The sequence below is a fragment of the Scyliorhinus canicula genome, chromosome 20 (genome assembly GCF_902713615.1).
Source record: "Scyliorhinus canicula chromosome 20, sScyCan1.1, whole genome shotgun sequence".
Classification (NCBI taxonomy): Eukaryota; Metazoa; Chordata; class Chondrichthyes; order Carcharhiniformes; family Scyliorhinidae; genus Scyliorhinus; species Scyliorhinus canicula.
This window is the reverse complement of record NC_052165.1, coordinates 30611419-30639331: the sequence shown is the minus strand read 5'-3', so window position 1 is coordinate 30639331 and position 27913 is coordinate 30611419. Positions and strand designations below refer to the sequence as shown.

Here is a 27913-nt window from a genome sequence, read left to right as displayed (position 1 = left end):
CTTTGGGATCCTAGCATTTTTACCCCCCCAAACGAACGCCATGATGAGTTTGTCCAGCGCTTTGAAAAAGGCCTTGGGGATGTAGATCGGAATGGATCTAAACAGGAAGAGGAACCTGGGCAGTACGTTCATTTTGATCGTCTGAACTCTCCCCGCGAGGGAGAGCGGGAGTGTGTTCCATCTTTGCAGGTCCTTTTTAACTTCCTCCGTCAGGCTGGTGAGGTTCCATTTGTGGATCCCTTTCCAGTCATGGGCTATTTGGATCCCCAGGTAGCGGAATTTATGTCGGGCTTGATTGAACGGCAGCCCCTTTAGTGCTGCCCCCCCCCCCCCCCCCCTTGCGGGTGTACTGGGAAGATCTCACTTTTGCTCATGTTGAGTTTGTAGCCCGAGAAGGCTCCAAACTCTTTCAGGAGCGCGATGATTCCGTCCATGCTGCTTTGTGGGTCCGAGATATAGAGGAGCAGATCATCCGCATAGAGTGAGACTCTGTGCTCTCTACCTCCCCTTCGGATCCCCCTCCAATTTTTTGCTGCCCTGAGCGCGATTGCTAGCGGTTCAATTGCTAGTGCGAACAGCAGCGGGGACAGTGGGCATCCTTGTCTGGTGCCCCTGTGCAGCTGGAAGTATTGGGAGTTGGTATTGTTGGTCTGTACACTCGCCATGGGAGCGTTGTACAGGAGCTTTACCCAAGCGGTGAACCCTGTTCCAAGCCCGAACCGCTCCAGTACCTCTATGAGGTATTTCCACTCGACTCTGTCGAAGGCCTTTTCTGCGTCCAGGGAGACGATCACCTCTTGTGTTCTCTCCCCGGAGGGGGTCATTATCACGTTCAGCAGGCGCCTGATGTTCGCGGTAAGCTGTCTACCTTTGACAAAGCCCGTCTGGTCCTCTGTGACCACCTCAGGTACACAGTCTTCTAGCCTCTTGGCTAGGATTTTGGCCAGTATTTTGGCGTCTGCATTCAGCAGAGATATGGGTCTGTATGACCCACATTCCGTTGGGTCTTTGTCTTTCTTAGGTATCAGCGAGATTGAGGCCTGTGCTAACGTGGGTGGCAACGTGCCCCTAGCTAGCGAGTCTGTGAACATCTCCCGCAGGTGCGGGGCCAGCGCTGTCGCAAATTGTTTGTAGAAGTCCGCCGGGAATCCGTCCGGTCCCGGCGCCTTCCCCGCCTGCATGGAGCTAATGCTGTCCATGATCTCTCCCAGTGCTAGTGGTGCTTCCAGATCCCGTTTTCTGCCCTCTCCCACAACTGGTATGTCCAGTCCGTCAAGAAACCGGTTCATCCCAGCCTTCCCCGTTGGGGGCTCTGAGGTGTACAGCTCTTGGTAGAAGGCCTTGAAGGTTTTGTTAATCCTCTCTGGTTCTGTTTCCAACGTGCCTCTGGTATCTCTGATTTGCGCAATTTCTCTGCTGGCTGCCTGCTTTCTCAGCTGGTGGGCCAACAGGCGGCTGGCTTTGTCTCCGTGTTCGTATAGGGCCCCGCGTGCCTGGCGGAGTTGGTGTACTGCTTTCCTGGTGGAGAGCAGGTCAAAGTTCCTTTGTAATTCTTTCCTCTCCGCCAGGAGTTCTACGGTCGGGGCCTCGGAGTATTTATGGTCTACCTCCAGTATGGAGTCGACCAGCTTCTGCCTAGCCACCCTTTCCTCCCTATCTCTTTGCGCTTTGTAGATAAGGAACAATTTGAGGAATTGTTGTTCGTTCACTTCCCACACCAAGTGGTGCACAAGGTAGACTTTAATCTGTTCCCATTCTTTCCCCGCCGCCAGAGACTTATAGCTTGAGGGGCACCACTCCACATCGAGCACGTGGAGAAATCTCTCCCACTCTTACCACCTGCCATTGGCATGTATTGGAAAGATTTTGCGGGCTGAAACTCAACCTGTTTGACTGCATTATGAACGCAATTTCCTTGGATGTCAAGTCCTGGGGTGGGACTCAAACCCAGAGTTTCTGACTCAGAGGCAGGGATGCTAATCCACTGCTCCACAGAACTTCCACATTCTGAGGAATGGCAGAGGTGATATAAAGCGTGCAGAAAATGCACTCAGTTGATCAAGAAATGACCCTCAGAAGATGAATCTAGCAGTCAGATAGAGGGGCTTTACAAAAAATCCCATCCCCATAACAATTCTTTTGCAAACAATTGATTGCCTCAATGATACGACTAAGGTGCAAATACAAATAGCAAACAATACTTGTCCATCAATTCTTCTGTGAGCTGAGTAATAATAAAACAACAGTGAATGAGAACATTGTTTTTAAATGAGGGCTATCACACAATATTGCATTGAATAATTTTCTGCATGCTTTTATGCCAACATGCTCAACAGCTGCAGGATGGGATTGTCTATTCCAGTGCACGTATAACCAGTCTATCATGTCATCTGCCCAAGGTTAGTAAAGGGAATCAGACCCATACTTGCTCAAACTATTTTTTGGTTGGACTCATCCCCGTTTACCTATCTATCCATTCCTGCTGAGAACAGTGATTACAAATAAATGAGACACGTTGTTTAGTTCAAGAACTCTATGTCATAAATTTCTCTTAGACCCCCTTACAGACAAGCTGGTAATCTCAAACAGACTTTCAAGTTTTGTGATTAGTTTGCAATGTTTACAATATTCCAAATCCAGGCGCTGAATCTTTAGCCCCAATTAGAAGTTGGCATGGAGGCAGGAAGACGTGGAATCTACAACATTGGCCAATCTGCTTGTTCTTTTGGTCCATTTCCAGGTGCCCCCCCCCCCTCCCTCCCTCCCTCCCTCCCCCACACCCCCCATTGCAACGGTAGCCATTGACCCTGCTAACGGCCCAGTAAGGCTTATAGTCAGAGGCAGACTTGAATTTTAATGCCGGTCTTCAGGTCAGTGAAGGCATTGAAGTCTGCCCTGTACCCCCACCCCCTTACTGAACTGTCATGACAGACTGTTGCTGCTTTATTATTGCACAGAATCCCTTTGGCTTTGACAGCTCATTATCCATCCTTAATTGCAGTTCAAGCCCACCCTCTGCCCATTAATTGGCCAATTTGATGAAAATCACAATGCCTGACTGCTTGCCATTTGAGCCTGATGAAAGGGCCGTGGCGCCTGGTTACAGCATCCTGGAGCCTGGCAACAGAACCGTGAAGTCTGATGGCAGGGCCCCCTGAACCTGGCGACAGTGCCTGGAGCCTGGCGACAGAACCCTGAAGGCAGGGTCCTGAAGCCAGTGAACAAACTCCTGCTGCAAGTGTCATCCCTAGTTCAGTGGTAACACTTTCCCTTCTTTGAACAGAAAGTTGTGGATCCAGCTACACTTCAGAGTCTTCAGCACAAATTCCTGCCTGACACTTCAGTGAAGTACTGAGGGAGTGCTGCACTATCAGTGATGCTGGCTTTTAGGTGCAACGTTTAAACGTTAACAGTCTTCCCTATTGAGATGTTCTTGTGTGTCCTGGTCAACAATTATCCCTCAACCAACAGCACTAAAATGTGGTTATTATCACAGTGCTGATTTGGGGGACACAGCTTTCGTTACTCTATTTCCTTATTAGAGTCATAGAATTTACAATGCAGAAGGAGGCCATTCGGCCCAAAGAGTCTGCACTGGCCCTTGGAAAGGGCACTCCACCTAAGCCCCCACCTACACCATATCCCCGTAGCCCAGCAACCCCACCTAACCTTTTTTGAACACTAAGGGCAATTGAACATGGCCAATCCACCCAACCTGCACATCTTTGGACTGTGAGAGGAAACCGGAGCACCCGGAGGAAACCCACACACAGAGAGAACGAACAGACTCCACACAGGCGGTGATCCAAGCCGGAATCAAACCTGGGACCCTGGAGCTGTGAAGCAATAGTGCTAAATACTGTGCTACCGTGCCGTCCTACAACAGTAAGTACACAGCAAAAGTAGTTAATTGGCTGTAAAGCACTTTGGGGCATCCTGAGCTCATGAAACGTACTGCAGAAATATAAGTTAACATTTTCTTTTTCAGTACTGATCTATTAATATGCACAACACATTAGAAAACTGCAGGACAGTGTCGGATTCCCAACTCCTAGTCAACTGCCTATAATTTTTGATGGCAAATGTCTGCAGATTAATCTGTGCTCGACAGATTGAATGCTGTAGTTTACCACTCACTCCGCATTTGCTTCATGCAGAACTTCAAGTCATTATTGCTTTTGCAGTTGCTCTCTGGAAAATTAACTAAAAAAAAACAATCTGCAAAGCTCAGTTAAAACAGTCCCTCGCATTTATATTCTGAGCACTTATTGGAAATGCTCTACTCTTTTTATAGTTCTGCGAGGAGGCAATTGCGGCAGAAAATTATGCACTGAAAATTCTTCAGGAATTCCTTACAATGTCATTAGTGTACAACTTGAAAAAGATCAAAGTCAAATCCTAAAAGAAACACAGATATGGTCTGTTGTTATAGTACTTATGTATAGAAGAAAAATAAAAGGCAGCCTTCAAAGTCATACATGGCTCAGATACAGATTTCTTCAGAACATAGCAAGGGAAACATAGGGCGTGATTCAACCACCGCGTTGCGCCTGGTGCGAAACTGGACATGCCGGGTAAATAACAGCAGAGACCATGAGGGGCTCTGTGAGTGTGAGGCCTTCAAGTCATCTTTAAATATTATGGAGACCCAAAACAGGGGCAAGCTGCAGACCTTCTGTCCCTCCTAACACTTCCAGGACAGAGCCTTACTGTGGCATCAATGATGAAAGTCAATTTCACTCCCTTTGACTGTGAGTAGCCTCTAGCTACAGGCAGACCCGCTTTGAAGATTAAAGTGACAGAGGCTTCAAATGTATCAGGTGTTACAGTTGGAAGGCCCCAGCCGACTCGGTGTCACTGGCTTTGCCATGTCGCCCTTTTCAGGCAACACGGAAGCACAGTGGTTAGCACGGTTGCTTCGCAGTGTCAGGGTCCTGGGTTCAATTCCCAGCTTGGATCACTGGCTGTGCGGAGTCTGCATGTTCTCCCAGTGCCTGCATGGGTTTCCTCTGAGCGCTCCAGTTTCTTCCCACAAGTTCCAAAAGAGTGCTGTTAGGTGAATTGGACATTCTGAATTGCCCCTCAGTGTACCCAAACAGGTGCCGGAATGTGGCGACTAGGGGATTTTCACAGAAACCTCATTGCAATGTTAATGTAAACCTGCTTGTGACACGAATAAAAATTATTATTATTCTGCCCACTGCCCTTGAGATGCGCTGGTGTCGGGAGGGGGGATTCGAGCGAACTTGAGACTGCCGTTGTCTCCTTAGAGGAAGGCCCTGGGTTGGCCTCCAACAATTTCTCCTCCCTGATGGTGCCTGTGGGACCCTGAGGGTCTCCATGGCATGGAGGGGCAACTGGAGTGAGCTCCAGAAGTCTGAGTCATCTGGCTCAGCGATGTGCATCTGTGACTAAGCCACGTTCTTGAGTGTCTCAGCAATGTCCAGCTGTGACTGGGACACATCCCTATTACTGGATCTGTAAACATTTAATTACCTGCATTCAAAGCATTGTCTTGCATCTTTGACTTTGCCTATATACATGTTTCTGGAACATACCTCTTCATTCACCTGAGGAAGGAGCAGTCCTCCGAAAGCCAGTGTTTGAAACAAACCTGTTGGACTTTAACCTGGTGTTGTAAGACTTCTTACTGGGACACATCCCTCAGTGAGTGGAACACGATGTTGAGGCCTCAATGATAGTCATCACAGACTGTGCCGTAAACCGCTGACATCGTGCTCCAGATTTTCCACTGCGGTCACCTGCCTAGCAGTGTAGTCCTCGGTGCCACACATGGTCAGAAACATGTCCTGCACCAATTGGCTCTGCGGTCACTGGAATGTGCCTGACCTCCACTCCTGAATGCCACAGCTGTGTTCTATCATCTGCATCAGCTCTGCGATGACCTTGTCCAGAATCTCAGAATCTGAGTGAGACTCAGCCGAGTGCTGAGGCCCAGCAGACCTCTAACTGCTGTCTCCTAGGACGTCCTGACTCCACCTGATGTGCATCAGCAACTGTGTTGTGCTCACCAGAATGTGCCCCAGAAGCGTGTCCACTAATGTCGCTCACTGAGGTGTGTGTCTCTGCATCGGTGGAAGGTGGAGATGATAGCTGTAACGCCTCGCCAGTAATCCCCTCGGAGCTCTCTTGGGTGGCAGGGGAGGAGGGGAAATGACTCCAGATGGCCGGGCCTCATCAGATGGAGATCCTGCAAGGCAATGGACGTGGTCAATGAGAGGGAAGGATCATTTTGTCTGATGTGAACGAGACAGGTCATCTGGCTCAAGGGGCAGTGGATCCTCACCTCTGTGGCACAAGCCAACCTTGCTGTCGGTGACTGCTCTCTCCTCGGGCATCCGCGCGGTCTCCAGCGCCCGTTCCTCATAGGCAGTGAGGACTCGAATCTCTGGGACTCCGCCTCCCCCGCCCTGTCCTCAACATTTCCCATTTATTATAGGCTATCTTCTCCTGTGGGGCCAAAGGAAGGCATTGTGAGCCGCGTGCTTGATGAGTCAATAGCAGGTGGCCTGTATGGGCACCACATCTAGACATGAAGGGATTATCTTGTGGGCGACAAGGGATACAGAGGAACAAGTATGAAGATTAGTGTGGGGCGCGTGCGAAGTGTCAGCCAGTGACCTGAGGGGTGGGGTGTTAGGAATTTCAGCAGTGGCAGACGGAACTGATGCCAGGAGAGAGGTGGTTACTTACCCTTGCAGCTCTGTGGAGACCATCGGTCTTCTTCCGACATTGGATTGTACCACGATCCTCCTTGTTACGCTGCCCCACTGACAGCCGCTATCACTGCCTCCCAGGTACATTGTTGGCGCTGCTGCTGGGCCTCCGACCTCAAGGGAACAGAATGTCCCATCTCACATCGGCAGCATCAAGAAGACTGGACAGGTCGGCATCGCCAAAGCGAGAAGTAGGTCGACGCACTGCCATGCTGGTGCGTCACTGGGAGTGAGTGGTGAGGGAGCAATTGAAAGCAACTCCCCCTTGTTAGCGGCGGGGCGCTGAGGCACAGGTCTGGTGAATCAGACGGTGAGACAGCCAGTAATGGCGCCCAAGGTAACACTTTTTTTTTTAAATTTAGATTAGCCAATTATTTTTTCCAATTAAGGGGCAATTTAGCGTGGCCAATCCACCTACTCTGCACATTTTTGGGTTGTGGGGGCGAAACCCACGCAGACACAGGGAGAACGTGCAAACTCCACACTGACAGTGACCCAGAGCCGGGATCGAACCTGGGACCTCAGCGCCGTGAGGCGGTTGTGCTACCCACTAGGCCACCGTGCTGCCCTAGGGTAACACTTAGAAATGTTTTCATTGAATCATGCCCATACTCTGGAGTAGATTTTTGCCTGGTTCCCCCCCAGCTGTTCACTCTCTGCCCTCAGCTGTAAGACTGTCCTGGCAGATTTGCCACCCTTGGAAGAACAACCCATTTTTCATTTCCATCCCTGAGTGATGAGCTGAATTTCTCCTGCAGAAAAATCTTAAACGTGTACATCAGGTTCTGTTGGAACCATGTATAATACAGGCGAGATCTGAAAAGCTATAAAGAGCACTAATATAAATTTCATAGTTAATATCTTTCATTAACTGTTTTCCTTTCCCACCGTTTATTTTTTAAAATTCAACATCATTGGTTAAGCCAGCATTTATTGCCCATCTTTAATTGCCCTTGAAAAGGTGGTGAGTAAATGTACAACTTGGAACAGGGAACAGATGGCTCTAGTGGGGTGGGGTGGGGGAGGGGAGACAGTGATGAGGGAAAAGCTGACCAATGGAAGAAATGAAAATAAATTGCTAGAAATAAAAATGGGGTGAAGGTGGAGGACAGAGTTCACAGTCTGAAGTTGTTGAACTCAATGTCAAGTCCGGAAGGCTGTACGTGGCTCAACAGAAGATGAGATGCTGTTCCTCTGTTGGGCTTCACTGGAACATTGCAGCAGGCCAAGGACGGACATGTAGACCTGGGAGCAGGATGACGAGTTAAAATGGCAAGCGACAGGAAGTTCTGGGTTCTGCTTCTGGGCTCAGGTTTTTATTGCAGGAATTTCACCAGTCTTCCTTTCAAGTTAGTGCAGGAGATTGAACCAGCCCAGCAAAAAGTGAATCCTCTCGTTTAAATTCCAATCCTCTAGGTCATTCTCATTTTACAGAAATCTTGTGATAAACAACAAATAGCAATGGATTTCAGGCAAGGGAAAATGCATCACCTAACAAAAGAAGGACCTTTTCCTGTCGGGTTATATGCAGAACAAATCTTTGTGCTCCATATCAAATCTGTTCTCTCAAACTGTCCATTTATAATATTTTGCTCCAAATTAAATAAAGTTAATTGTACATTTGTCACTATTTGACCGTAATGGAATATAGAAGGGCCTTCTGCCCAAAACTGAAGCAGTAAAGGTTGGCATGCAAACAAATTTGAAGCTGGCCAAGTAAACCTGGGCACGATAGGTAATTTAAGAATGAAGCCCCTCCATTAGCCTGGAGCCTTGAAGTGGTTTCTGCAGAGATAAAGAGAAAGTGAAACCACGGGGTCGCTTTCGACGTGGTGAGGAGCTGTCAATTAAAGCAAGTGTGTTTATAAATGTGTCCGTCAAAGGTGACGTGTCCGTCAAACCTGGGCCCAGAAGCAGTGAGAATTGAATGGAGGATTTACATTTCAAAGGCCTCCAGGGGATTTGAAGCCATTTCAAGTGTACTTGATTTTCCAGGAAGCCTTTTACTCCTCTAACAGCTGCTGCTTTAAACACTTTTGGCTGAGGCAGCAGCTGTTGTGGAAGGGTAATTGAAAATGCAATGATTTCTCACTGTACTGCTTGGACTGCTCTTCCGCTTTCAGGCAGGGGTAACTGATGGGGGTCCCTTGTGAAGGGGAGGGGGGGGGGGTTATGGTGGTGACTGATGGAGAGGTCTGATGGGGGTGACTGACGATGTATGAGGAAACGTAGTCCACTTGCCCATCAGGTCTGCTCCACCATTCAATGAGATCATAGTTGATCTGATGCAATCCTCAACTCCACTTTCCTGCCATATCCCCATAACCCCCGATTTCCTGAATGATTAAATATCTGTCTATCTCAGCCTTGAAAATACTCAGCCTCTACAGCCCTCTGCAGTGACAAATTCCACAGACTCATCTCCCTCTGAGAGAAGAAATTCCTCCTCATCTCAGTCTTAAATGGGTGATCCCTTACTCTTGAGATTGTGCCCTCTGGTCCCATATTCCCCTTCAAGAAACAACCTCTCAGCATTTACCCTGTCAACCCCCCTGAGAATCCTGTCTCAATAAGATCATCTCTCATTCTTCTAAACTCCAATGAGTACAGGCCCAATCTACTCAACCTGTCCTCATAAGAAAATCCCTCCATTGCCAAGATCAACCACGCAAAACTTCTCAGGACTGCCTCCAATGCCATTATATCTTTTCTTAGATAAGGGGACAAAAACTGTTCACTCAAATCCAGGTGTGGTCATACTAGTGCTTTGTATATTTTTAGCAGGACTTCCCTATTTATACTCCATTCCCTTTGAAGTAAAGGCCAACATTCCATTTGCCTTCCTAATTACCTGCTGAACTTTCATATTGACGGGGTAACGGTTTGTGATTAATGCTCGAGGGCCCCCAAATCCCTCTGTGCTGCAATTTTCTGCAGTCTTTGCCCACTTAAATAATCTTCTACTTCTTTATTCTTCCTACCAAAGTGCATCACTTCACACTTTACCACATTATATTCCATCTGCCAAGTTTTTGTCCACTCACCTAACCTGTCTATATCTCTGTGTCATTTTCACCACTTGATGGGGGATCTGATGAGGAGTGCGGAAGGGGCCGGGTCACCCTCATGCATGCCTGCTGTGGGCAGGTGACCCATTATTCCCATGGTAAGGGGGAGGATGCCCCTTCATGTCAGCAGGAGGTGGGGGCAGGATTAGCATTGCAGGGGGATCCTGGCACCAGATCTCAGAGTCGGGCTGCCTGCTCAAAATGGTGGCCTGATCCCAATGGAATCTAACAGGCTCTCCACCATGCTGTTTGCATGGTCAAAGAGAGAGAGACTCACATCCGTGCCCCATTCCCAGCGGCAGCAGAGATCTGTCCCAATTCCCTTGATTCTCAATGGAAAATCCCAGCCGAACTTGCTGAACAATTCCTCCAAGTTAAAATGTAACCCGTACACAAAGAAAATTGCCAATATGATTCACACAAAGCTGGATAATCATTAACCAATTGAATCCTTTCTAATGTTATGATTTTGGCAGAGACAGACAACTTATAAACAGAAATGCGAACTTCCAGTTATTGGGTGAAATAAAGATATGTGACAAGATTCCACATTTTATAAAGCTTTTTCTATGTCAAACGACTTATTATTTCTTTTCATAGGCTTTTAAATACCAAACAGACTTTTCCCTTTCTACTTTTCATGACAACTCAAAACCCCAACTTTGTTACGTTACTTGATCTCGTAAGTAGACATTGAATTCTCCTGGAATCAATCCAAATAATTTGCAGCTCCCATGGGTTTTACTTCTGTTCTTTTTCTTTCCCAATACTATCTTTCACAGTGAGAATTTTCCTGGGGATTCTCCTTCGAGCTCCAGCTAGGTGAACCCTCTAACTTTGTTCTAACTCCTGGCAAACCTCAATTTCAAACTGAGCAAGAGCTCCCATCTTCATAGAGGACTGGTTTAGCTCAGTGGGCTAGACAGTTGGTTTGTAAATCAGAACAAGACCAGCAGCGCGGGTTCAATTCCCGCACTGGCTGAGAATTCTGAATTCTCTCTCTGTGTACCCGGACAGGAGCCGGAATGTAGCAACTAGGGGCTTTTCACAGTAACTTCATTGCAGTGTTAATGTAAGCTTACTTGTGATAATAAAAAGATTATTATTATTCTGCATGGTGAACAATAAGGTCAGCATTTTCTCTTTTTAAGGTGCAGGCCTGGATGACTATTGATTTCACTTTCCACCTCCTAGTTGGCTGCAGGCCCAAAAGATAAAACTCCAAAACTGCTGTCTGTATATGATATTTTTGTGACATTACAAGGGAGCCTGTAACCTGATCTCAAAATGGCTTCCACTATCCTCTTCTCTGTGGCAACAGGAAACTCATTAGCTTTGTATTTCAGCAAAAATGGTAATATTTTTTCTTTGTTCCCAACCCCCTTGATCTTCTAGGTAAAGGAACAGTTTATAATACAATCTTTCTGGGCTGTTTGGAGACTCAGGTTCTCCTCGTTATGGACATGGATGTCTTGCATAAATGTCTTGCATCTCTCGATCAATAAAACAACCCGAGACTCTTTTGATCTCTCACAAATAAACCACTCAGGCTTACTGTCAATCAGACTCCGGCACAAGTCACATGACTCATTTCACTTACTATTAAGTTAAAGGTAGAGTCCTAAATTTCCACACTCTTATAAATCAAAGGACTCATAACACTGGTTGTATGTAACTGATAGTCCACAAAAATTCCTCGTCATGTGATAGAAAGCAACTAATTACCTGGATGTAATTAACAATTAATTAATTAGCACTTAATTACATATGATTACATAGAATGCTCAATACAGAAACAGGCCTGTCGGCCTATCTGGTCTGTGCTGGTGTTCAGTCTCTATAAGAGTCTCTTCCCGCCCCCTTTATCTACCCCCATCAGCATAATCTTCGATTCCGTTCTCCCTCATTTCTCGCTTCCCCTTAAGTGCATCCATGACTGGAAAAGTAGGAACATATTTACACGATCAGCTAAATGTAATGGTGGAACAATAAATAGGCCCGAGAGAAAAGACTTATGTAACATACTCTAGCTTTTACAATCAGGATAGTTCTTCAGTTGTAGATTAATTGGACTCAATGTCCAACGTATGGTTAGATATATAATGTGTATTAATGTGTCCGACTAATGGCTAGATTCTGAAAATGGCAGCGTGCATGGCCAAGTGGTAACTCACAATTTTGCTAACTTCTGCAAACTTACCTTGTTGTTCGACTCAAAATGTAAAAATTCTAAAACATAACTGTAAAGTTGGGATGAGGAATCATCCTGGTTGGGGCTTGGAAAATGGTGCCCAGTGTGACAAGCCATTGGTGATGGCTAGGGGACAGCTGCTGGGAATAGTCAGTGGTTGGGACAAGCTGTCGGGGGACGATAGCTCCAGCTTGGCTGCTGTCAAGAGCCAGGATAATTGTCAACTCCAGAGTTAATTCTCCACGCTGCTTTATTCATCACATGGGCTGGTTTAGCTCAGTGGTCTAGACAGCTGGTTTGTAATGCAGAACGAGACCAGCAGTGCGGGTTCAATTCCCGTACCGGCTTAACTGAACAGGCGCTGGAATGTGGCGACTAGGGGCTTTTCACAGTAATATCGTATTTGTGTCAATAAACGATTATTATTATGTTGCTCCCACCACAGTCCAGGCTGATAATGGTGACAATGCGGTAAAAGCAAAGGCAGAATGCATGGCAGGTGAATCAGATGAAATGCAACCAGAACAATGTTATCATCATCATTCGTTACTGGAGCAAGGAACCACAAAAAGGAAGCACTGCACATTTTGACCGCACAACTTGCAATGCAGAAACCACAAGAGTCCCATATGACCCATCATCCTCACATTCCAAGCTGCAACTTACAACAGGTTTTGATGATAGCTCAAGAACAACCTAGACAGACCTCACATAAGTAATATTCCGTAATCATAATATCAATGTTCACAAAATGCAAAATTACTTTGACAATATACTTTGACCACAAATACAATGGGTGGAATATTCACAGTCTGGAGTATAAATTGGAGGGGGGATGGGAACACATCATTATCAGCCATGACCATAGACCTGGGACCGTCAATGTTCCAAGCCAGCACATTTTTGCCCCCACCCCTCCCCTACATCACAGGGCCGGGGAAAATAACACTTACCTCCCTCCCTCCCTCCATCACATCCTCCACATGGGCGACACGGTAGCACAGTGGTTAGCACTGTTGATTCACAGCGCCAGGAACCCGGGTTTGTTTCCCAGCTTGGGTCACTGTCTGTGAGGAGTCTGCATGTTCTCCCTGTGTCTGCGTGGGTTTCTTCCAGATTCCTTCCACAAGTTCCAGTGAATTGGATATTCTGAATTATCCCTCAGTGTACCCGAACAGGCGGGTGAGTGGGGCGACTAGGGGATTTTCACAGTAAGTTTGTTGCAGGGTTAATGTAAGCCTATTTGTGACACTAATAAAGATTAGATTATCATACGTCGGTCATCTCCAATCTTGGTCACTTTGAATTGCCCTTCAGCAGACTTCACTGCTACTGCCGACTTTGCTGAGATCTCAATGTTATGTGAGCCATGAGTCAGGGAACAAACCTGCTGTCAAGTGAGCTTCAACATAGAGAAGAAAACACATCTGAACATTGGACACACTGAGCATTGAACACACCTGAACATTGGACACACTACACACTGAGCACTGAGCACAGAACACACCAGATTATTGAATATACCAAACAGTGAATACACCCGAGCACTGAACGGGCCCCAGCACTGAACGCACCCAAACATTGAACGCGCCTGAGCACTGAACACACTGGGAAATGAACGCGCCTGCGCACTGAAACCGCCTGAGCACTAAACACAGAACACACTGAACAATGAACACGCTGAACACGGAACACGCTGAACACGGAACACGCTGAACACGGAACACGCTGAACATGGAACACGCTGAACATGGAACACGCTGAACACTGAACACGCTGAACACTGAACACGCTGAACACGGAACACGCTGAACACGGAACACGCTGAACATGGAACACGCTGAACATGGAACACGCTGAACACGGAACACGCTGAACATGGAACACGCTGAACATGGAACACGCTGAACACGGAACACGCTGAACACGGAACACGCTGAACAATGAACACGCTGAACATGGAACACGCTGAACACGGAACACGCTGAACACGGAACACGCTGAACATGGAACACGCTGAACATGGAACACGCTGAACATGGAACACGCTGAACATGGAACACGCTGAACACTGAACACGCTGAACACTGAACACGCTGAACACGGAACACGCTGAACACGGAACACGCTGAACACGGAACACGCTGAACACGGAACATGCTGAACACGGAACACGCTGAACACGGAACACGCTGAACACGGAATACGCTGAACATAGAACACACTGAACATAGAACACACTGAACATTGAACACTCTGAGAATCGTCGATTCATAGAAATTACAGTGGAGAAGGGGGCCATTCGGGCTATCTAGTCTGCACCGGCCCTTGGAAAGAGCAACCTACTTAAACCCACACCTCCATGCTATCTCCGTAACCCAGTGATTCCACTTAATCTTTTTGGATACTAAGGGCAATTTAGCATGGCCAATCCACCTGCACATATTTAGACTGTGGGAGGAAACCGGAGTACCTGGAGGAAACCCACGCAGACACAGGGAGAATGTGCAAACTCCACACAGGCAGTGATCCAAGGCAAGAATCGAACCTGGGACCCTGGAGCTGTGAAGCAACAGTGCTAATCACTGTGCTACCAAGCCGCCCACTAAGCATTAATACACTGAGCATTGAACACACCTGTATAATGAACAGACCAGATTATTGAAGACCCTGAGCATTGAATACATCAGAGCATTGAATACACTGGATATTGAACACACTTGAGCATTGAACAGACAGATTATTGAATACACTGAGCATTGAACAGACAGATTATTGAATACACTGAGCATTGAACAGACCAGATTATTGGATACACTAAACATTGAACACGGCTGAGCATTAAACATCCCTGAGCATTGAAAACCCCTGAGCTTTGAACATACCTGAACATTGATCACACCTGAGCATTGAACACGCCTGCGCACTGAACACACTGGGAAATGAACACACCTGAGCACTGAACGCGCCTGAGCATTGGACACGCCTGAGCATTGGACACGCCTGAGCATTGGACACGCCTGAGCATTGGACACGCCTGAGCATTGGACACGCCTGAGCATTGAACACGCCTGAGCATTGAACGCGCCTGACCATTGAACGCGCCTGACCATTGAACGCGCCTGAGCATTGAACACGCCTGACCATTGAACGCGCCTGAGCATTGAACACGCCTGACCATTGAACGTGCCTGAGCATTGAACGCACCTGACCATTGAATGTGCCTGAGCATTGAACACGCCTGACCATTGAACGCGCCTGAGCATTGAACACGCCTGACCATTGAACGCGCCTGCGCATTGAACGCGCCTGACCATTGAATGTGCCTGAGCATTGAACACACCTGACCATTGAACGCGCCTGCGCATTGAACGCGCCTGACCATTGAATGTGCCTGAGTATTGAACACACCTGACCATTGAACGCGCCTGCGCATTAAACGCACCTGACCATTGAAGGCGCCTGCGCATTGAACGCGCCTGACCATTGAACACGCCTGGCCATTGAAAGCGCCTGCGCATTGAACGCGCCTGACCATTGAATGTGCCTGAGCATTGAACACGCCTGAGCATTGAACACGCCTGAGCATTGAACACGCCTGAGCATTGAATGTGCCTGAGCATTCAACACACCTGAGCATTGAACGCGCCTGAGCATTGAACGTGCCTGAGCATTGAACGTGCCTGGCCATTGAATGTGCCTGAGCATTGAACACGCCTGAGCATTGAACGCGCCTGAGCATTGAACACGCCTGAGCATTGAACACGCCTGAGCATTGAACACGCCTGAGCATTGAATGTGCCTGAGCATTGAACACGCCTGAGCATTGAACACGCCTGAGCATTGAACACGCCTGAGCACTGAACACGCCTGAACATCGGACATGCCTGAACATCGAACACGGCTGAACATTGAACGTACCTGAGCACTGAACGCACCTGAGCATTGAACGCACCCGAGCATTGAACGCACTTGAGCATTGAACGCACTCGACCCGAGCACTGCGCACACCTGAACATTGAACACACCTGAGCATTGCACACACTTGAACATTGAACACACCTGAGCATTGAACACACTTAAACATTGAACACACCTAAACATTGAACACACCTAAACATTGAACACACCTGAACATTGTCCTCGTGCAGCTGAGTAGTGGTTATTAGGGTTTCCCTTTAGTTGGCGAAATGTGCTCACCTTCAACTCCATGCACCAGAAAAAAACCTCCTTCTGCTTTGAGGATTCATACATGCAGAGCAACCAAGTTGTGAAGAGGAGACTTGCAACAATGGTGCCCATAACGTCCCAGACCCACTTCCTTACCATGTAACCTACCTGTTAGTCACCAACCTCTCTCCATCTCCCTTGATCCACCCGATGTAACCATTCCTCTCTGCTCTGTTACCCTTGAAGCTCCTCATGTTACTCTTAAGCCTATAGCTATCACCCTCCATGTGCCATCTCTCCCCTTTGAGTCTACACCTATTACCATCCAATGGCAACTGTGATGCTTCCCATTTTCTCCCTGTTTTGTCTGTTTCTGTGACACCCATGTGAGACTATCTGCCACCCCACCATGACCCTGGACCTGGCAGCCTACCGCATCCCACCACCCCTCTCACAGTTCGGTTCCCAGTACCCTCACTACAACTCCCCAGGATCCCACCATAGACAGCACCAACCCCCAACCCCACTATTTAGGACCATTTCTCTCCAACGGGAAACTACCCCTCACCAACATATTCATAGGACCCCCACACAAAACACACAAGGCCTTTTCGTCTCTCCCACATCCCTGCCCCATCACCTTCCCTCCATGCCTCAGACATTCTCTCCTCAGCCAGGCTCCCTATATTGCATCCGTTAGACTGCCATCACCCAATCATTGCCTCATTGAACAATGCGGAAAAACAGTGGGACTCACTCCAACTTCAGTAAGTTGACTACCTCGCCTGCTGAACGCCACTTATATACAGTCAGAAATCTGAAGGTACATGCTGCTCACTCGCTGATAACTTAATTGGAAAGGAAACCTAATTCCGTTGGCTGGCCTTTTGATGAACATGCACAACATACATGCGGATGCCTACAAATGTGCTTCCTAATGCAAACCATTGGGAAACACAACCCACCTTCAAACCTCCCTGAATTTAATTGCAAAGGTTTATCGGGAAGCTGATTTGTGGCCTCCTGTCAATTAAGTTCCCCTGCCCGCCTTGCTTCTCACTCACAGGAGCAGCACAACATTTGTGTATTCTGTACACAGCAAAGATGGGCATTAGAATTGATATATTTTTGCTCAAATGTACACCGTTTTTTTCTCTCCGAATATCAACGTTGCTATATAAATCCAAGTTGTTGTTGTTGAATGTGCGGCCTTCCTGTAAGTTCAGAACATGCATGTATGTGTTTCAGCAAACATATATCAGTAGTTTTCCCTTTCACAGTGGAAACACTTGTTTAAGCTAGTTGCAACATTCAACGTAGAGGTTTATCAACCTACCTCCAGCATACATAACAGCCAGTGTTGTTGAAGAGATCCATGCAATTTGGCTGTAAGAGGTGCCAAAGATTTCCTGAATTTCCTTAAAGAACACAGTGATGGCTTTTGGAAATGCATAAGAAAATCCAATCGAAATAAAAGCGCCAACGACCACGGCCCATCCCCAGCCACCATCTGGGGGGGTATATTCCTGAGCTGGTGGTGGCATCTTCGATCTCTTCTTGTTCTTGGTTAACTGGAAGGAGCAAAGAAAAGTCATCTTATCAAGTTGTAACTAAAGAAAATGTTAAACTAAATCTTATCTATCTTGTCTATAAGTCAAACCTGCGAGGACTTGTTTAAGAGGATTCCAAAGCTAGCTTGTTCAGGGGTAGTTTTCTTGTGAGGTGCTTTTGACAGTACAGCCAATTTGAGGCTGTTTAAATGCAGGGAGCATAATAATAAACACCATGAAAAGCAGACTGGTATTTTCTGCTTGGCATTGTTCAATATAAACACACAGAGTAGGAGGAGACACACAACGTCAGTCAAAGGGATTATCTCACTGCACATGCCATGTCTTAAATCACTGAAGTAATTAAACAACTTGGCCCATTCAGGAAATCACTGCTGCAAATTAAAATGTGACCACAACTTTTTTTAAGGAGAGGGGACAGGAAAACTGCAGCGGGAAGTAAACCTGCAGTGCCAGCCAATTTAAACCAGCCCGGCATGAATCAGTGCTTTGGGCAAACAATTTAATCTCTCCTTTTAATTTCAGGTAAATTAGAACAGCAAAGCTCAAGATGAAATCTTTTGACGCGTGTGATTTTCCCTTCAAAGTTAAACAAAGAAATGTAGCCAAGTGAGAAGCGCTGGAGTTTGAATATAAACCATGACCTAATATCCAACAGAACAGAACTGTAACTTAGTCAGCAAGGTCAACCCAGAGAGGTAGCCCGGTAGAGCATGCAATAGCACATTCATTTCCAAAGGATCCAATCAATACAAGCTCTGGTTCATCTCACTACTCCCCCCCCCCCCCCCCCCCCCCCACACACACACAAAAACTTATGAATATTCCACAGTCACCAGCTGTCTGCCCATGCTCATTAACAAATTACATCTTGCCAAATGGTCTCAAGTCCTGCTAGAGGTCACCTTCCTCAGTAATGTTTCAAGGTCTCGCTGCAATACTATGGGAGCTCGGCTTCACCTTGGGAACTGCACAGACTTGACAAACTTACATTGCTTGGCTCCAACCATTGCTGCGCTCAAAACTTAAAATGGTCATGGATTTTGGCGACACAAATAAACTGTGTTTCACCCTGTTCCATTTGATTTCTTTTCTCCTCCTTTTCCTGAAGGTAATGACTTCCTCCCCATCAGACCTCCCCCCCACCCCCCTCTCAATCAAATCTTCCTGAACCCAAATGAAAGGGTGTTACCGACAACCGCATCCACATGGTATATTTTTTCCACATGGGCTCATTGGATGGTGATCAGGAACAGGAGCCCGAACTATTTGATTGACACCACAGGAACATAATAAACCAGTTAGTCCCTGCATTCAATGAGGTTATGGCTGATCTGCAACATAATCCCAGACACTAGATTTTGCCCAATAGCAGCCTTGGTTAACAAAAATCTATCACACTACAAGGGCGGCATGGTGGTGCAGTGGTTAACACTGCTGCCACACGGCGTCGAGGGCACGGGTTCGATCCTGGCCCTGAGTCAATGTCTGTGTGGAACATAGAACGTAGAACATAGAACATTACAGCGCAATACAGGAGATGTTGCACCAACCTGTGAAACCACTCTAAAGCCCATCTACACTATTCCCTTATCATCCATATGTCTATCCAATGGCCATTTGAATGCCCTTAATGTTGGCGAGTCCACTACTGTTGCAGGCAGGGCATTCCATGCCCTTACCACTCTCTGAGTAAAGAACCTACCTGACATCTGTCCTGTATCTATCTCCCCTCAATTTAAAGCTATGTCCCCTTGTGCTAGACATCACCATCCGAGGAAAAAGGCTCTCACTGTCCACCCTATCTAATCCTCCGATCATCTTGTATGCCTCAATTAAGTCACCTCTTAACCTTCTTCTCTCTAACGAAAACAGCCTCAAGTCCCTCAGCCTTCCCTCATAAGATCTTCCCTCCATACCAGGCAACATTCTGGTAAATCTCCTCTGCACCCTTTCCAATGCTTCCACATCCTTCCTATAATGCGGCGACCAGAATTGCATGCAATACTCCAAATGCGGCCGCACCAGAGTTTTGTACAGCTGCAACATGACCTCATGGCTCCGAAACTCAATCCCTCTACCAATAAAAGCTAACACACGATATGCCTTCTTAACAACCCTCTCAACCTGGGTGGCGACTTTCAGGGATCTATGTACATGGATACCGAGATCTCTCTGCTCATCCACACTACCACGAATCTTACCATTAGCCCAGTACTCTGTCTTCCTGTTATTCCTTCCTAAATGAATCACCTCAAACTTTTCTGCATTAAACTCCATTTGCCACCTCTCAGCCCAGCTCTGCAGCTTATCTATATCCCTCCGTAACTTGTAACATCCTTCCGCACTGTACACAACTCCACCGACTTTAGTGTCATCTGCAAATTTACTCACCCATCCTTCTACGCCCTCCTCCAGGTCATTTATAAAAATGACAAACAGCAGTGGCCCCAAAACAGATCCTTGTGGTACACCACTAGTAACTGGACTCCAGTCTGAATATTTCCCATCAACCACCACCCTTTGTCTTCTTCCAGCTAGCCAATTTCTAATCCAAACTGCTAAATCACCCTGAATCCCATGCCTCCGTATTTTCTGCAATAGCCTACCATGGGAAACCTTATCAAACGCTTTACTGAAATCCATATACACCAATTGCTTTACCCTCATCCACCTGTTTGGTCACCTTCTCAAAGAACTCAATAAGGTTTGTGAGGCATGACCTACGCTATCTCTAATCAAATTATTCCTTTCCAGATGATTATACATCCTATCTCTTATAAACCTTTCCAAAACTTTGCCCACAACAGAAGTAAGGCTCACTGGTCTATAGTTACTGGGGTCGTCTCTACTCCCCTTCTTGAACAACGGGACAACATTTGCCATCCTCCAGTCTTGTGGCACTATTATATTGAACAAAGATGACTTAAAGATCAAAGCCAAAGGCTCAGCAATCTCCCTAGCTTCCCAGAGAATCCTAGAATGAATCCCATCCGGGACTTATCTATTTTCACTCTTTCCAGAATTGCTAACACCTCCTCCTTAAGAACCTCAAGCCCTTCTAGTATAGTAGGCTGTATCTAAGTCTTCTCCTCGATAATATTGTCTTTTTCCGGCATGAATACTGATGAAAAATATTCATTTAGCACCTCTCCTAACTCCTCGGACTCCACGCACAACTTCCCACTACTGTCCCCTAGTCATTCTTTTATTCCTGACATATCTATAGAAAGCTTTAGGGTTATTCTTGATGCTACCTGCCAAAGACTTCTCGTGTCCCCTCTTGGCTCTTCTTCGCGCTCTCTTTAGGTCCTTCCTGGCTAACTTGTAACTCTCGAGCGCCCTAACTGAACCTTCACGTCTCATCTTCACATAAGCCTCCTTCTTCCTCTTGACAAGTGTTTCAACTACTTTAGTAAACCACGGTTACCTCGCTCGACCACTTCCTCCCTGCCTGACAGGTACATACTTATCAAGGACATGCAGTAGCTGTTCCTTGAACAAGCTCCACATTTCCATTGTGCCCATCCCCTGCAATTTTCCTCCCCATCCGATGCATCCTAAGTCTTGCTTCATCTCATCATAATTGCCTTTCCCCCAGATATAACTCTTGCCCTGCGGTATATACCTATCCCTTTCCATCGCTAAAGTAAACGTAATCGAATTGTGGTCACTATCACCAAAGTGCTCACCTACCTCCAAATCTAACACCTGTCCTTGTTCATTACCCAGTACCAAATCCAATATGGCCTCGCCTCTCGTTGGCCTATCAACATACTGTGTCAGGAAACCCTCCTGCACACATTGGACAAAAACGGACCCATCTAAAATACTCGAACTATCGCGTTTCAGTCAATATTTGGAACGTTAAAGTCCCCCATAACAACTACCCTGTTACTTTCGCTCCTATCCAGAATCATCTTTGCAATCCTTTCCTCTAAATCTCTGGAACTTTTCGGAGGCCTATAGAAAATCCCTAACAGGGTGACCTCTCCTTTCCTGTTTCTAACCTCAGCCCATACTACCTCAGTAGACGTGTCCTCATCAAATCTCCTTTCTGCCACCGTAATACTGTCTTTGACTAACAATGTCACCCCTCTCACTCTTTTACCACCTTCCCTGAGCTTACTGAAATATCTAAACCCCGGCACCTGCAACAACCATTCCTGTCCCTGCTCTATCCATGCCTCCGAAATGGCCACAACATCGAAGTCCCAGGTACCAACCCATGCCGCAAATTCACCCACCTTATTCCGGATGCTCCTGGCATTGAAGTAGACACACTTTAAACATTGAGTTTGTGCATTCTCCCATGCCAGCCTGGATCTCACCTCCACAACTCATAAAGATGTGCAGGGTAGTTGGATTGGCCATGCTAAACTGCCCATAATTGAAAAAAAATTACTGGATACTTTAAATTTATTTTTTTTAAATCTATCACACTTCAAATTAGCAATTGACCTAGCATTAACTGCCATTAGCAAAAGTTCTACCATTCTTTGTGTGGAAGTACTCCCTAACTTCATTCCTGAAAGGTCTGGCTCTAATCTTTAGGCGATATGCCTCTCAGTCCTAAACTTGTCAAACTGTGCATTCAAATGGTACCTGACTACCACTTCCATATTTGGCCTTGAAAGCTTTCAGTATTTCATTACCAACACCCCTACCCATCTACAATTTCAAGAAGAAGGATTCAATGTCATCCTGTCTTGTTTCTGTTAGTGTCTCTCGATTTACTCTCTGCTCCCTTCTAAATTCCAGGCAGTATAACATTAGTTTGTGTAATATCACCTGGTAATTTGACCCATGGAACCCAGGTATCATTTTGGCAAATCCATGCTGCACTCCCTTGAAGATCAATACATGCTTTGCTGGGTGTGCATTCCAGAACTATTCACCGTACTCTAGGTGTGGCCAACTTGGGCTTTGTCTAGCTGTAGCAAAACCTCTATCCCCTTTCACTCAGGGGTGTCGTCCTGCCCAAGCACACCAGAGCCCTACTCTGGCACTTCCAATTAATGACTTGTCCTGCAATCCACATTATTCATAGGGACCATAACAAACGGTTACCAACGCTGCTTACAGCATTTAGACCCCACCCTACCCCCGTCCTTACTCAAATGGCTCTTCGTCAACTCAACCTGTCCAAATCCAGTCGCCCCTTCCTGAAAACAATACAAATTGTTGCGAAGGAAGTGAAATCACTCATGAAAGACGTACTGATATAAACCTCCAAACATCAGCTGTGAAGTTTAAAACTAACATGACAACAGCCTCGAAGATTAGTAGCCGGGAAAAGTCATTGGTTTTTCTGTAACTCTAACTCCAGCCTTAACTAACTTCCAATAGCTCCTATTTTACCTCTAAAGCCCTCCTATTTAAACGATGGATGGTAAACTCTCCTCTGCTGATTGGCCATCCATTGTAAACCCCACTTGATTCTTCTTTCCCCTGATCCAAATGGAATCCACTCCATTAATTGTCTGACTAGATTTGCAATCTGTAAGATTGGTATTGATTTTAATCCTCACTGCCTCCAATATTAAAGCTACCATATGGTTCTATGATGGCAAAGTTCCATTTCACATTGCCGAAACCCTCAATCATGTTGTGTGGCACTACTACCGTGCTAAATTCCGTGGTATAAGCAGTATAAGCAGTGAGTGATATACAGAGCTAACCAATTCCACAGCAATGGATGAGATCTAAGCTCTGCGTTCCTGCCACATCAAGCCACGAATGCCAGTGGACAATTAAACAAACCACTGGGGAAGGAAGCTCCACACATAACCTCATCCTCAATGATCAGAGAGCCCAGAATATCACTACAAAATATTGTCATAATATACACCAGTATATCATGGTGCAGACACACACTGAGACCAATCAACATGTACAAACACCGCAGCCAATCACCAGTTAGAATACACACACTATAAAAGCAGAGGGCACCACGGTTCCTGCTCATTCTGGGTGCTGCCTCTCGGTGTAACAAGAACTCATCCAGCCCAGCACAGACTCACACCACGTGCTGAGAGAATCAATTGGTTCGGACAAGGCTTAGGTCTCTAGTTTAAGTTAGCATCATTTAGACCCACAGTCATCGTGTGTTAGTTAGTTAGAAGTAGTTAATACAATTGAGTTGAACCTTCATCAGTGTTGGAAGTGTCTGTTCATCTCTCAAGTCTACACTAGCCAACACTTCAATTATGAGACTGAGGCATTTCCTACAATCTTTTTCAGCCTCGTCCCGAAGTCTCTGGGATCACAGATGCCAGTCTTCAGCCAATTCAATTCAGCCAAAGCTGATTCAGCAATGACCCCTAATAAAATTCTGGCAATAATGCTGAAGACTTGTGCTCCAGAACTTGCAATGCCCCTAGCCAAGCTATTCCAGTACAGCTACAACACTGGCACCCACCCAGCAATGTGGAAAATTGTCCAGCTATGTCCTATACACAAAAAGCAGGACGGATTCAACCTGGTCAATTACTGCCCCATCTGTCTGCTATCAATCCTCTGTGAAGTGATGGAAGGGTCATCAACAGTGCAGCAGTGCTTAGCAATAACATGCTCAATGAAACTCAGTTTGAGTTCTGCCTGTGTCAATCAGCTCCTGACTTCATTACAGCCTTGGTTTAAACATGGAGAGAAGAGCTGAATTCCAGAGGTGAGGTGGGAATAACTGCTCTTGACATCAAGGCAGCATTTGGCCGAGTGTGGCACTTTGGAGCCTTAGCAAAAATGGAGTGAATGGAAATCAACAGGAAAACTCTCCGCTGGTCGGAGTCAAACCGAGCACAATGAAGATGACTGTGGTTGTCAGACGTCAGCCATCTCAGCTCCTGGATATGAGACTTACTCAGGGAAGTGCTCTATGCCTAACCACCTTCAGTTGTTTGACCTTTCCTCCATCAGAAGGTCAGAAGTGGGGATGTCCGCTGTTGACTGCATAACGCTCAGCACTAATTGTGACTTCTCAGATACTGAAGCAGTCCATGTCCAAATTCAGCAAGATGAGGAAATATCCAGGCTCAGGTTGACAAGTTACAAGTAACACCACACAAGCGCCAGGCAATGTCTATCAACAAGAGAGAATCTAACTATCGACACTTGACATTCAATGGCATCACTATAACTGAATCCCCACTATCAACATCCTGGAGGTTAACATTGACCAAAAGCTGAACTGGACTGTGCGGTCACTGCTATCGATACTGTCATGGAAAATGCATCCCTCCCAGCTGATGCACGATCAATTGCACGAAAGACTCAGATTGGTACAACTGTGGCTTTATTACAGTCAGATGCCTGGCCTCCTACTGCAGCTGGTGAAATGGCTGATCAGGAGGAGGTCATGCATATTTATACGGCTCCTTGTGGGTGGAGCTAGCCGGCAGGGGCTACCGGAGAACCTATAGTGCAGGTCCTACTGTACATCCCTAATACAGGTGCACAGTGGTTCACCACATTCACTCCCTGTTAAAAATGAGTCCGGCGGGGGTGGTGTGGAACTATATACAGATTTACAAATAATTTACAGTGGGGAGATGAAAAAAATGTGTCCATTTTGGTAGTCCGGTGCCCATCACAGGTTAAGTCGGTCCGGTGGTTTGACGGTTCGCTGGGAGCACGTAACGGTGGGCGGCGATGTTGGTGCTGGCATCGCCGACGTCGGTGCTGGCGATGTTGGTGCTGGGCAGTAGTCGGATGAGCCCAGGAGCGTGCCGAAATCTTCCTCGTCCTCTAGCGTGGGCAGGGGAAGGAGGGATGGACCTGGTGGGGCTAATGTTGGTAGCGCCGGGGGGAGGGGAGGGTGACGCGTGGGTGGGGAAGTGTGTGGGAGTAGAACCTGAGGGAGCCAGGTCCCTGAGTGAGTGTATCCTGGCGGCCATCGGGGAACTCCACATAGGCATACTGGGGGTTGGCGTGGAGCAAGTGTACCCTGTCCACCAAGGGGTCCGCCTTGTAGAGTCAGACATGCCTACGTAGAAGGACCGGTCCTGGAACTGCGAGCCAAGTAGGGAGCGACACCCCGGATGTGGACTTCCTGGGTAAGTTAAAAACACGTTCATGGGGTGTGTTATTTGTGGCGGTGCACAGTAGAGACCGTATGGAGTGTCAGGGAGGACCTGCTGCCAGCGAGAGGCTGGGAGGTTCCTGGACCGTAGGGCCAGCTGGACGGCCCTCCAAACCGTCCCGTTCTCCCTTTCTACCTGCCCGTTTCCCCGGGGGTTGTAGCTGATCGTCCTGCTGGAGGCGATACCCCGGCTGAGCAGGAACTGACGCAGCTCATCGCTCATGAATGAGGATCCCCTGTCACTGTGGATGTAGTCAGGGAAACCGAACAAAGCGAAGATGGTGTTGAGGGCCTTGATGACGGTGGCAGACATCATATCGGGGCATGGGATGGCGAAGGGGAACCTGGAGGATGCATCGACCACACTGAGGATATATGTGTTGAGGCCGGTGGAGGGGAGGGGTCCTTTGAAATACACGCTGAGGCGTTCAAAGGGGCGGGACGCTTTCACCAAGCGCGCGCGGTCCGGCAGAAGTGCAGCGTGCACTCCGCACAGACCTGGCAGTCTCTGGTGACTGTCCATATGTCCTCGACGGAGTAGGGCAGATTGCGGGCTTTGACGTGGTGGTACAATCGAGTCACCCCCGGGTGACAAAGGCTGTCGTGCAGGGCATGGAGTTGGTCTACTTGTGCGCTGGCACATGTACCTCAGGAGAGGGCATCTGGGGGCTCGTTGAGCTTGCCGGGGCGATACAAAATCTCGTAATTATAGGGGGAGAGCTCGATTCTCCACCGCAAGATTTTATCATTTTTGATCTTGCCCCGCTGCGTGTTGTTGAACATGAAGGCTACCGACCGTTGGTCAGTGAGGAGAGTGAATCTCCTGCTGGCCAGATAATGTCTCCAATGCTGCACCGCTTCAACGATAGCCTGGGCCTCTTTCAACAGATGAATGCTGAATTTCAGAGGCATGAAGGGTGCGGGTAAAGAATGCCACAGGTCTGCCTGCCTGGTTTAGAGTGGCGGCGAGGGCGACATCTGAAGCATCGCTTTCTACTTGAAAGGGCAGTGTCTCATCTATTGCGTGCATTCCGGCCTTGGCTATGTCTGCTCTAATACGGGCGAATGCATGTTGTGCCTCGGCCGTGAGGGGAAATTGGGTGGACTGTATGAGTGGGCGGACCTTGTCCGCGTAGTTTGGGACCCACTGGGTGTAGTAGGAGAAGAACTCAAGGCAGCGTTTGAGGCCCTTGGGGCAGTGGGGGAGGGGGAGCTCCATGAGGGAGCACAAGCGGTCGGGATCGGGCCCCAGGAGTCTGTTTTGGATGACATAGCCGAGGATGGCTAGACGGGTCGTACGGAACACACACTTCTCCTTGTTGTATGTAAGATTGAGGAGAGTGGCAGTGCGGAGAAATTTAGAGAGGTTGGCGTCGTGGTCCTGCTGGTCATGGCCACAGATGATGACGTTGTCCAGGTACGGAAACGTGGCCCGCAGACCGTACCGGTCGACGATTCGGTCCATCTCCCTTTGGAAGACCGAGACCGCGTTAGTGACGTCAAAGGGAACCCTAAGAAATTGATAGAGCCGACCGTCCGCCTCAAAGGCAGTGTATGGACGGTCTGATTTACGGATGGGGAGCTGCTGGTAGGCGGATTTAAGGTCAATTGTTGAGAAGACCCGGTACTGTGCAATCTGATTGAACATATCAGATATGCGTGGGAGGGGGTACGCGTCGAGCTGCGTGTACCAATTGATGGTCTGGCTGTAGTCCATGACCATTCTGTGTTTCTCCCCAGTTTTAACCACCACCACTTGGGCTCTCCAGGGGCTTTTGCTGGCCTCGATAATACCCTCCCGAAGCAGCCGCCGGACCTTGGACCTGATGAAGGCCTTGTCCTGGGCGCTGTACCGTCTGCTCCTGGTGGCGACGGGCTTGCAATCCGCAGTTAGATTGGCAAAGAGTGAGGGGGGGTCAACCTTGAGGGTCGCGAGGCCACAAACGGTGAGTGGAGGTAGGGGCCCGCCGAATTTGAGGGCGAGGCTCTGGAGATTACTCTGAAAATCCAGACCCAGCAATAGTGCAGCGCAGAGATTGGGGAGGGACGTAGAGGTGGAAACCGCTGAATCCTATGCCCTGGACAGAGATTGACCA

The 27913-nt window shown here is 47.5% G+C and overlaps 1 protein-coding gene across 3 annotated transcripts in view; it reads right to left on the bottom strand.

Annotated features, from left to right (window-relative positions):
* Nucleotides 1–27913, bottom strand: part of LOC119954722 (monocarboxylate transporter 2-like) — a 177178-nt gene that overhangs the window by 90391 nt on the left and 58874 nt on the right. For 2 of the 3 annotated variants that reach the window (XM_038780230.1, XM_038780229.1), the window contains exon 2: nucleotides 17503–17737. In XM_038780230.1, coding sequence (XP_038636158.1) covers nucleotides 17503–17710 — 208 coding nt within the window. In that variant the 5' untranslated portion in view covers nucleotides 17711–17737. Of the gene's footprint in view, nucleotides 1–17502; nucleotides 17738–17826; nucleotides 17958–27913 lie in introns of those variants that run through there. The other variant, XM_038780231.1, reaches the window with a different exon arrangement.